Source organism: Denticeps clupeoides, unplaced genomic scaffold (assembly GCF_900700375.1).
Source record: "Denticeps clupeoides unplaced genomic scaffold, fDenClu1.1, whole genome shotgun sequence".
NCBI lineage: Eukaryota > Metazoa > Chordata > Actinopteri > Clupeiformes > Denticipitidae > Denticeps > Denticeps clupeoides.
Genome location: NW_021629691.1, coordinates 81,105 through 93,759, shown reverse-complemented (window position 1 = coordinate 93,759; position 12,655 = coordinate 81,105). Strand labels below are relative to the sequence as shown.

The 12,655-nt window shown below is 44.2% G+C and overlaps 1 protein-coding gene across 4 annotated transcripts in view; it reads left to right on the top strand.

Moving 5' to 3' along the window:
* LOC114771712 (insulin receptor substrate 1-B-like) overlaps positions 1-12,655 on the top strand; it is a 30,780-nt gene that overhangs the window by 14,420 nt on the left and 3,705 nt on the right. For 2 of the 4 annotated variants that reach the window (XM_028965028.1, XM_028965029.1), the window contains one exon: positions 931-3,442. The exons of 1 other annotated variant lie outside the window; for it this stretch is intronic. In XM_028965028.1, coding sequence (XP_028820861.1) covers positions 931-1,085 — 155 coding nt within the window. In that variant the 3' untranslated portion in view covers positions 1,086-3,442. Of the gene's footprint in view, positions 1-930; positions 3,443-12,655 lie in introns of those variants that run through there. One more of the 4 variants, XR_003743868.1, reaches the window with a different exon arrangement.

The window sequence follows — 12,655 nt, the reverse complement described above, 5'->3', positions numbered from 1 at the left end:
AAATGGAGAATGCCCTTAAAGGTAATGCAGTTTAATGTTACGCTGTGCCCACGCATTCTGGTGTTTGTACCCAGCTGGCGCCTGGGGTTGCCAGGTCTTTTTTTTTTCCAGCTCCAAAATCACATAAAGATCTGATTGCGCTGCGCCTGGCCTTTTGTCTGCTTAGCATTAGCCTGACTTATTTTGGTCCTTTGGAGACATGTCGAGTCTTTAAAGGTCGTCTGGAGCCGTAGCGTATTGAGCACTGTTGTTTACACAGATGATCTTGCCTGTTAAGTGCGTTGTGCGGGACTAGGAAGTACCATAGTATGGATTGGGTGCGTTGCATGTGTTTGGGATGCCGCCTCCAAACAGTGCCCGTCGGAGCAAACAGCCACCTCAGAAAAGGCGTGTTCGTGTGCGAATGCGCGGTAGGGAATGTAACACACTGGCTGTGAATGTTGAGAGGAGGCCAGGGTGGCTCTGGCACAGGAGACATGCTTGTGTAAAGACCCACCGGGCGCCCCCCCCCCTCTTCTGAGAGCAATAAATGATCCTTTTGTTTGCCCCCCCCCCCTCTCTCGGCGTGCCATACTGCATGTGTGTGTTGTAACCTCGGCGGAGCGGTGCTCCTCTCCTCCTTTCTATTTTCACAATGTCTCTCCTTCCATCATTTCTAGCCCACTGAAGCCTGATTAAAAATAGATTTAGGACTGAACGGGACTCTGCAATGCCATAACCCACCCCCCAAAAAAGTTTGTGACTTGTGTGTGTTGTTGTATTGAAAGGTGTGTGTGTGTGTGTGTGTGTGTGTGTGTGTGTGTGTGTGTGTCTTTGCTTGGCACAGAGACCCTGAGCTAATAAAAAAATAAAAGTTAGATCGTGTATTTATGTGTTCCCCTGTTTGACATGTGATGATCCCGACTAATTTTTGGGGTTTTTAACTGGCAGCTTTTGCACATATGAGGGAAGAGATGTACCGAAACGAGGATCATACACAGGAATGCACCACAGTGGAACACAGCCACGGAAAGATGGACGTCCACGTGTGTGTGTGTGTGTGTGTGTGTGTGCGTGGGAGGGTGAGAGACAGAAAGATGGAGTAGGAAAGGCACTAAGGGTATGTGTGAGCAAGAGAGATTAGTGTGTGTGTGTGTGTGTGTGTGTGTGTGTGTGTGTGTGTGCGCTCAGCTTTAACCACAGAGCTGCAGGCGGCAGGGTACACGTGGCACTCAACATCTGAGCAGGAGAACGTGAGCCAGAAAAGGGGCAGAAGGTAGAAGGTGGGAGTGCAGGAGGAAGGATGGAGAGAAAAAAGATGGTGCAGGTCTAATATGCTCTGGGTGCCTTATCTGTTTATGTAACTGGGTGGCAGACAGAACAAACACACACACACACACACACACACACACACACACTTTCAGCCCATTGGATATGACGTGTGCCTTACACTGCCTGATAATTATAACCCATAACGCACACACACATATACACATTTGTGTTCATAATTCCATAGGGAATTTATTGTAAATCCTGAACCTAACATCATTTACAATTTATTGTAAATCCTGAATCTTAACACCATTCTCTATATATTCTCAAGAGACCTCTACACATCTTTCTTTTTAATCCTGCCAAGGACGTTTCAGATTGAGATTTATTTTATTTATTGCCAAACGGAGCTCTCAGCTCATTATCGTATAAATACACACACAAACACACACTTTACCTGCCATTTTTAAACACGGGATTACAGGGTAAAATGAAGCACCCCCAGACAGACGAGGGTAAATCACTCCTGTCTAGGCCCCATGCTCACACACACACACACACACACACACACACACACACACACGTATATAACACACACACGGCCAAGCCACACACTCTCTCATTTAAATGCATGGTTTCATTTTTTATCTCTATGCTCTATCTTCGACTCTCTGACATCAGCCTTATGGTGCTAATATGATCTTCTTACTGTTACAGCTCATTTCACAATAATGCTGTCATCACTTTATGTATTATGTATGAAAATAACACACCAAAGCGTACATCACACGCTGTGCGTTCAGTAGTTTTTAGCACTGGCCTTTAGAAATGAATGAGAGATGCTCCACAAAATGATATCTTGACAATATAATGCATATATTGATGATAAAGTTGCCATTTTATAACGGCAAAAAAAAAATGTCGAGGGCCCCCCTGGCCCTCAGGGGACCTCAGCCAGCCACTGGGACGGAATGGTGGCAGAGTGGACTAGAGAAGAAGTGAGGGATGGAGATAGAGAGATAGAGACTGTGTGTTTGTGTGTGGGTGGGATTACGGTTGACAGTGCGGTGATCCGGCTCTATTTCTGTCCCCCTGTTAATGTATGCAGCTCCACGCAGGACGGGGTTTGGACCGGGCTCTGTGTGTTGTTTACTCATGTCTCGGCACTGGGTGAGGCATGCTTCTGGTCCTGATGCCACAGTGTGTGTGTGTCTGTGTGTGTGTGTGCGCATGTTACTGGCCGTGCCATTCCTCATCTGTCTCCAGCATAATCGTGATATGTAAGTCTGTAACTATAGACAGAGGACAAATATTTGATGCTGATTTAATGTGGTTAACGCTGAGCGGGTGTATAAATATTTGAGCAGGGAACCTTTCATAGCCCTCGAGTGCTCAAGCTCCTACGTCAGATCGTTCCTGAGGCTCAACACGCCGGACCCCTGCCAGAGTCAGGAGCTGGACAGCAGAAGCAGGGCTTCATTTCCCCAGAGAACCTCAGGCCAACTCCATCTGATACTTTGACATAGGGGTAGAGGAAGAGCAAGAGACGACCCCCCTCTTTCATCTCATTTATTTCATCATCGAGCTGAAGACACCAGTCTAGCATTCAAAGACCTAAAAGAATGCATGAAAATGCAAATGAATGGACACAGAAAAGAGAATGGCTGTGGAGACGATGTAGAGAGAGAGACTAAATCTGTCCAGGGAGCAAATCCTTTTAGCGCCGCCGGTAGGATGCGGGTCCGTTTTGGGACGAACCGAATGAATGAACAGAAACTGCAGTGTCTCAAACTCTGCTTGCTTGCTTTGCTCTTGTCCATAAGAATGAATGAAACACAATTGTACTGTTTTTTTCCCCTCTTCACTCCTCTTTCACTCGCAAATAAATGTGTTAGAAGCCAATAAAGAAACTGTCTGTCTATCTGTCCGTCCGCAGCAATAATTCTTTTATGTGATTATAAGTAAATATCAGCATTTTTCGGACAGACCTCACACACACATACACTACCTCTGTTATATTGTTTGATTATCTATCTGTAATATAATATACTAATGCAGTGTTCCATTTTGCGCAGTAATATTTGCACTATTTTACTTCACACATTTATTTCTTATTCATTTTACCTGTTTAGCGCTTGTCTATCTCGTTGTGTACGTGTTTTTTGTTAATGTTACTCCTGCACTGCCCGTGTCCCCTGTTTGAACCTTATGTAGCCCAGTTTGTGCACTTTATGTCAGTACATAACTTTGTCTAATCATTCAAATGTTACATGTAGCACCAGGTTCCGGAGAAACGTTATTTCGTTTCACTATGTACCGTCTAACGGTAACGAGATTTATCGCCGAAATTACGATAAATCTCAACTTCAAGTTCAAATTATAGACAGGGGCACTGTGGCTCCCTGCAATTTTGGAAAATAGATCAGAATTTGAATGTATTTTATTTAATTATAACTCGGAATTTGAAGGTTATTGTGATCACGCAACATTAAAATGCAATGTGTTTAACGCTTTTATATATATATGACCGCTAGTCCCACCAGAGCCTTTAATCAGTTTGTTCAATTAAAGTAGTGTTTCAAAATCGGATTCCTCTTGGGTTGAATAAGCAGTTGTTTGCAATATTTAGTGTTTAATGATTTGCATAAGTTGATAAGTAAGTTGTGTAGCATAGCATTAGCATAGCACTGCTAAGTTGGGGTGACCAGATCCCCTACTTTTCCCCGATCATGTCCAGCTGGGTTTTTACACTTGTCTGGGTGATTAAACATTCGTCACGTCATCGGCTTCTACACACATTCGTGCTAGTTCTGGCAGCGTACATTTTCTTTGCATAAAATTTCTAGGCTAGCAACACGCTAGCCTAGTTTTTTATACATAGCATAAAAGTAAAAATAATATTTATCTATAATGTCAAAAAGAAATTGCTGTTCTCTTTTGTGGAAACCAGGTCCAAGTGGCTCTTTGAATGTTAAAGTTTGCTGATGTCACGACTACGGACTTACGAGGGAAGGAAGCGCAGAGGTCTGACATGCTGGGAAGGGGATTTATTATAACAAACAATAAATACAAAGAAACAATGGCGCGGTGGCCAAAAACGGGAAATAAAAGGGAACAACACAAACGAACGTAAACAAACCCGTAGGCGTGTGGCGATTGCCAGAACTGAAATTACGAACACCTACACGGTTACAATGTCAAGTTCACAAAAATGCCGGAGATCTAGAAGGGGCGGAAACATCCGGCATTTATGGGGCGTCAGGATTGGAGTCAGGTGTGGAGCCCAGCTGCAGGCAATCCTGACAGCTGAGCCCTGATATAGACAAACCTTAACCCTTACTCCCAACAATTTGGATTTGTAATGATCAAAGACTATATTATTCCAGACTATATTAAAAGTCCATCTAACTAAATAGGAGAGTTTGTATATGACAGATAATTATATATACAGTACAGTACAAGTTTTTAACACACCTTCTCATTAAATGTGTTTTCTTTATTTTCATGACCATTTACGTTGGTAGATTCTCACTGAAGGTATCAGAACTATAAATGAACACATTTGGAGTTATGTACTTAACAAAAAGTGGAGACCTGACCTCCACAGTCACTGGACCTGAACCCAATCGAGATGGTTTGGGGTGAGCTGGACCGCAGAGTGAAGGCAAAGGGTCCAACAAGAGCTAAACACCTCTGGGAACTCCTTCAAGACTGTTGGAGAACCATTTCAGGTGACGACCTCTTGAAGCTCATCGAGAGAATGCCAAGAGTGTGCAAAGCAGTAACCAGAGCAAAGAAACTAGAATATGAAACATGTTTTCAGTTATTTCACCATTTTTTGTTAAGTACATAACTCCACATGTGTTCATTCATAGTTTTGATGCCTTCAGTAAGAATCTACCAACGTAAATGGCCATGAAAATGAAGAAAACACATTGAATGAGAAGGTGTCATTGTCCAAACTTTTGGCCTGTACTGTATATAAAATATATATATTAATTAATTGGTGACAATTTGGTGGAATATGGGTATTTAATGACACCCATCTGTCTTTCTGTCTTAATTGAACGTGATGATTAGATGCAATTCTGGGGCTTCTATTTCTATAATGTCCATAAGGGATGGACGAGTCTATGTTTCCACCCACTCTCCCTTTCCCTCGATCCTTCCATCACCTCATCGCCCCATCTGCCCCTCTACTTATCTGCCTAACTCAGCATGATGTTGTGCGTCCAGCGTGGGGCAGCAGCTTTCAGTGCGTAGCTGGCCGGTTCAGTCCAGAACAGAGCGGGAATTACTGGCAAGGGCTCACGCGGCCGCCATAGCTCCTCTCGTTATTAATCATAACCATTGCTAAAATATAGATTTGTTCTCAGACTGGCTGTATTTGGATCATTTTCCTTTTCATACACAGTAAGGCGTGGAGAACTATGGAATACTGAGTGTGTGTGTGTGTGTGTGTTCATCACTGATCTAACTAGTGGCTCGCGACCTCTAATCTCCCATTGACTACTGCAAGAGAGAAAGAGGAAATGGGAGGCTTTGGGTCTGGAATGGATGAATAGAGGCACTAATCCGGGGGCAAGATGGAGAGAGAGGCATCAGATCAGATATCTACCAACACAGCCACATAGGCTAACTATATTAAACTCCCCCCATACACACACTCACACACACACATACAGGGAGAGTATCATATCATCAGCCCTTTTTTGCCTATAGAAAGGCCCTTTCATTGGATTTCTTTATCCCTCACTTCTGGCAGAATAAAGAAGCTCTGTTTTATTTGACTTGCGTTGCACTGATATTACTTTATTACACAGCGGTGTGTCTCCTTGTCTACGTGAAATGATGCACAGTTCTTCATTTAAAAAGATCTCACACACACACACAGACATTGGATTGACTCGAATACAGGGTGTGCTCGGGCACCGATTGATTTTGCTCTGACGTCAGAGGAAGCGAACGCCGCAGGGTTTCCATAGTAATGATCGGCAACTCTCGCCAGCTTCATTCATTCACATGGTTCCTCGCCGTTCTCGCTCACTCCCTTATTAGGAGTTCATTTGATTTCTTCTTCTTTTTTTCCGGCCCTCGTGTTCCCGGTACCTATCCGATTTAGGATGGTTTTGTTCTGAATGGCGCTTCAAGGTGATGGATACACGTGTGTGGGCTGCTTGGCTCACGATTGGCTTTTGTCTGGGCAAGCGTAGTTAGATAGAGTGAGTGTGTGTGTGTGTGTGTGTGTGTGTGTGTTGTGACATGTTTTAAATGTCTCCTTGTAAAGAAGGACACACCTGATTTTCTCCATTCTTGAGGAGGACGCTGGGAGGGGAAAGGAGGAACTGAATGGATGAGTGATGGGAGATGCAGCGATACAACGAGCGTTTTTCAGAAAGGATTATTATCTATGCTACACATCTTAAAAACCAGCAAGACCGGCCCCCTTTTCAAACATAGTGCTGATAAGCGATCCGACTGCGGCATCCGGCCATTGCCATTATGGTCCACGCCCATCTAGCTGAACTCATTTGTAAAGGCTTTTACTCCATCCCGAGCGGCTTCACGGAACACGGCCTGGCATTGTCACCCCCATTCACAAGACAGTCCCAACAGACACTGCTCTTGTGCGCCGTCCCTCTCTGCTCTTCTAATCCCATAACAACCCAATTTGACAATTTGTACTTTCTCACACTTACTTTGAACCCAATGCACTGAGAATTTGGTGCTTGTGCGTGACTTTGTGCTCATCGGAGAGTCACTTTGGATGAAAGAATCAATTAAATGCATGCATTAAATAGATCAAGACAAATCCTTTATTGGCTGCTCATCTTATCTGCCATTTATTTGGCTGTAGTTAGAGTGCCAACATGCTTCCATAATTAAGAGGAATTTAACATGTTCAAATAAATTTGAATGCAAATATATATGCATCACTTCAACTCTTGATGGTGGGCATGTCTGTCATGCAGCAGCAGCAGCAGCCAATCGTTGTTCCTCATTTACAACAGCACAGGCGGCTTAACCTGGTATAAGCCAAGGTAATTGGCTGGTGCTTGTGCTTGGCAAATTGCATAAACGCGACTGATTGGTTAATGGGTACCTGGACTTGATTGCCATTAAAGTTCAATGTTTTCAAAGCAACAGACCCACAATTCAGTTTGGCAGCGCATGACGCCACGGTGCACACGTTCACTGGCTGGCCCGCATCTGAATGTTCTAGGTCTGATCTCACAAGGAATAACAGAACTGCAAATAAAATACATCTTGCATTGCCGTCGGGCAATGCAATATGGGCTTGGGCTTATTAATTATGTATATGCAAGTCGTGGGTTCTGTCAGTAGATTTTGCTGTAATAGATTTCATGTGTTTGCACTGAGAGTCAAAATATTAAAATTTTTTTATCTGAACGGAAACAATGGATTAGGTTTTAACAGGCCATTTTCTAAGACAAAAAAAAAACAAACAATACATTCAGGTAAATGTCAAAAATGGCTTCACTTTTCAACTCGACAACGTTTGTGTTGCATGTGGGTATTCCTGTAATGTCTCTGTTGTTGTCGATTATTTTAATTGCCATAATCACAATCCCAATAGAGACAGTTATTTCAGGCTGTGCTGTTGACACACCTCCAACGTAACCCTGACATAAGCTTGGCGAGTGCAGCATAACTCTGACATAACTGCTCACAAACTTAGGTCCTTGTTCTGATCGGTAAATAGGCCTCAGCCTGAAGCCGCTTAGTCTGTCTTTATCAGTCAACTTTGGACTTGAAAGGACTTGTGTGTGTGTGTGTGTGTGTGTGTGTGTTAAGGCTTGCTTTGTACATTGAGTACACGACGTGAAAAATAAACGCTGGGTCAGATGGCCGTTAGCCAATCAGACCACAGGAAAGAGGATTGGCGAAGCAGACCCTCCCCCCTCCGCCACGCGCTCTTTCCTGGTCCACATTTAGAGTTCATGTGTGCGTCCAGACGATAAGACGGCCAGTGTTTGCACAGCACTGCAGGTACATCTGATCTGATAAGTGGAGACACGGTTTATCTCTCGTGGCCTCAGCTAGAACTCTATTAAGCAACGGTATTCAATTAGAACCCCGTCTGTGTGTCAATGAATCAGAATCTATCAGGAAAGCAGGTTTGTAAAGAGCTTACAGACGAAAGCTGATTACGTCCTGCTAAAGAGCCGTACATACGTGTGTGTATGTGTGTGTTTCTGAGGGTGTAAAGCAGGTGAATGTGCGTGCGGGGGGGAGGGGCGTTGAGGTCATTGCAGGGTCACTGGGCATGAAACAGCCGTTTATGTTGCCGCCTTAGGGTCAGAAAGTTCACTCACACTCCAGAACCGCTTGCTACGTTTTATAAAACAGGTATTTTCATATAGTGCTCATACAAAATGAAAATGAAAGAAGGTTTTTAATAAAATTCTTTAATACGTCTTTGCAGCCAAGACAGCGTCCTAACGCGGTTGTGAACGTCGGCTGGTGCTCCGCCCCCTGGGTGAGTACCCGCCCCAGTCCTACTGTCCCGGGGAAGCTTCCGGCAGCCACGACCCTGAGTAGGATTAAGCGGTGTTGGACAGCGACTGAGTGCATACATGTAATAAACCTGGTCGATATAATACATCCTGTAACACAGTGGTCCCCGACCTGGGGTGCCCGGGGGGCGCCAGAGATCGCAGAGAGGCACAGAATTGTATCTGCGATGAGGTTACCAAAATTAAATATAGAAACAAGAACACACCCAAAAGGATCATGTATATCCTGTATAATCCTGTGTGATATATAGACTAGAGCTGTAAATTTTGGCTGGTCGACTCAATTTCTATTGTCTTAGCTGTGCTCGGGTCGGCAAACGCAAACGTCCAGTATATAGCACCTATCCTTTCCGTATGATTCGCTACTTGTAAATTGGTTTCAGTGATCGGTGAAAGTTTCCTTTATTAAACATTTAATGAAACGTTGGTTGGATTTGCGATTCTCGGCCTTTTAATTCTTGCGAGGGAGATGCGGAAATGGATGCTGACGTGTTGAAACGGGGGCAGGCCGCTGGCAATTTTTTATGCCCGCTCATTTCCTTTCTCGGTTAATCTAGTGCTTGTAGCGCACAAAGAAAGCCGGGCTTTTAAAAAGCTGAACATTGCAAGAACTCACGGGGTCATGGCTGTATGGAAACCGCGCAGTAAAAACACATTTATTTAAATGCACCACACAGCGTAACAGTCGCCTCAGGTCGGGCTCAAACTGAACTCGTGTCGGGACGAACTTTTTAGGGATGATTACAGCTGTAATATAGACTCTGTAAAAACTAAAAAAGCTACAAATTATTTTTTGCAAATAAATCAAGTTTGCAATGAATCATTTTATTCTTTTAATGTGTGTATGCGGGAAGCAAATAGGAACCACAAATGTTACAAGTAGCAAAATAAAGTGTCGTACAATGAGAACACGCAAATATCCAAACATTGTACAGAATTAGCGGTGAGCAATTAAAAGTGACATTGCAACTCTATCATGATGTTAATTAAGAACAGTAGCCCTTACAGTAACAGTGTGATCAATACATTCATTTTATTAGGTAATAATTAGCGTTGCATTACAACAGATAGATATTGATGCATAGCAGTTGGGAAATGGAGAGGAGTGTTGTAAGAACTTAAATCAATTATATTTCATGATGTCTCCGGTTTTGAAATATGGCCTTTGAAATTAAATAAAGTTCTCAAGCCAGGTGCCAGAAACAGCGGTGGCGAACGTTAAGTGAGCGAATAAACAGTATATAGTGCTATAGTGTGTGTGTGTGTGTGTGTGTGTGTGTGTGTGTGTGGCCTTGTAAATCATAGGGATGCTGGGAAGCAAGAACACACACACACAAACACACTCTTTTGCAGACACACCCATACACACACTTAACCGTGAGCCATCCGTCTCATTAGCACTTCCTGGGCGGCATTAATGGAAGTTGAATGGAGAGTGCAGGCGTGTGTGTGTGTGTGTGTGTGTGTGTGTGTGCGTGTGTGTGTGTGTGTGTGCATGCATAAATGCACTTGTGGATCTGGCTGGGAACAGAAAGGTTAAAGAGTGTTAAGAACACAAAATGACCTGCAATTTGTTTACAGCCTTGTATATTTATGTGGATGTTTCAGCCACCCGTGTGCGTGTGTGTGTGTGTGTGTGTGTGTGTGCACACGCTTAAAAATGGCACTCAGACACATGTTCTTTCCCTTATCACATAATGTTCCTGATTCTCAGAGAGGGTCGAGCTTTTAATCGCTGCAAAACAACATGCGTCAGCTCTGTCCATTATGCATTATGAATTGCACGTGGATATGGTGTGTGTGTGTGTGTGTGTGTGTGTGTGTGTTAAATTTCTATTTGGAGTCACTACTCGAATATTGGAATAATATACAAAATTGTGAACTAACAACCCTCGCACCTGAAAGAAAAACCAACTCACTGCTTATGTGGATAATTACAGCTGGATAATAATCACGTTTACGTTTCTTCATTATTCGTCTTTGCCGTATGATTCTGTTCGCGTGGAGAATCGGGAACGCCGAAAGTGGGAATATGACCACCTTCATGCATAAAATTCACACGCAGCTTGCAGGCACCAAACGTTCCGCCTTATTTTAGCTTTGCACACAGCGAGCTGATGCGCCATAAAACCTCTTCAAATGCGAAGGTGTGTGTGGAAGCAGACCAAGGTGTGTGTGTGTGTGTGTGTGTGTGTGTGTGTGTCTACAGCAGACAGATTAAAGGAATAAAGTTCATGCATTTATTAATAGGGCCCATCTACATCTGTCCCCTTTCTCTCCTAGTGAAGGAAAAAGGAAACACACACACACACACACACACACACACACACATTTTGCAGCACTCGTCTATTCCAAGAATTAAAAAACGCCTGCCGGCGGTTTTTAGTACAAACGAAGGTTCTCTGAAATGCGAGCGGTTGCTCAACACGTCGGCCGCTGGCACCTTTTTTTTTTTTTGGGACATTTTGCACAATGTTTGTCAACCTTGTTAAGCAACGCGGTGACCCGGGGCGGGCCGAGTCGAAATCGCTGACGAGTCGCAAGTCCAGCAGGGATCTGCTCACGAACACGCAGCCGTGGTCCCCGCTAATGTGACCGAGTGCCACCGTTACTGGCCCCAGCGTGAGGTGCGTGTGTGTGTGTGCATGGGCGCGGCTTCAGAGTGCATGCTCCGCATGTGCATGTTGCGCTACTGCGCGCGTGTGTGTGTCACGAGTGGACGTGTAGGGTAGACCAGTGGCAGTGTGTAGTGGGACGGGTTGTAAATTTAGTTTGGCTGTTTCTGTGAAGGTCTGGGCAGAAAGTGGCAGAACTGGTTGATCAGTTTTTGCAATTTTATGGCCAGCTACCTTTACTTTTGTTGTCTTTTGTAGCTCCATTCTTAAGTTTGGTACAGTATGTCCTTAACTAGAACCCGGAACCACTAGAGAATCAGTAAACACACACACACACACACACACACACACTGCTTTGGGAGGCCCATATAGAAGTAGCAGCTCAGATCACAGATTGAGTAAGAGTGGAAAGCAGAGACAGACAGAGAAACAGCAGGAGACTGTGTGTGTGTGTGTGTGTGTGTGTGTGTGTGCGTGTGTGTGATATAAGGGAACTTCTTCTGTCGGGGAGTGACTGTGTGTGTGCAATTCTGTTTGTGCAGTTGTCCACTGTCTACCTGAGGCAAGCACAGGGAGGGACACTCTCACACCTACAAACACACACTCACACACGCACACACACACACACGCGCACACACGCACACACCTGTATAAACATACTCTTACACAATTTGAAGAACGTTCTCTGAGGCAGCTATGTGATTGACAGGAACAGGGCTGAAGTAGGACCGCCTCCCTCTCCCCTCCACACACACACACACACACAGCAATTTATGCACTGTCTCCCTGAGTAGGCTTAGGAAATATGTGGAGTCAGACTGGCCTAATAAATCCACACACACCCTTTAATCTTTTTAAGTACAACAATATATCTAAAAAGTGTGTAAGGACTTTGGTTACTTTTGTGGATAGATGTGTGCATGCATGTTACATTTACATTTACAGCATTTATCAGACACCCTTATCCAGAGCGACTTACAATCAGTAGTTACAGGGACAGTCTCCCTGGAGCAATTTTAGGGTTAAGTGTCTTGCTCAGGGACACAATGGTAGTAAGTGGGATTCGAACCCGGGTCTTCTGGTTCATAGGCGAGTGTCTTACCCACTAGGCTACTACCACGCTGGACTACACACACATGTGTGTGTGTGTGTGTGTAGTCCAGCGCATGCTTTTTACACTGATTTCAGTGTGTGTTTGGCAACAGTGGGGACATTTTGCTGGCCCCCAATAGGAATAAGTATGCATTTCCA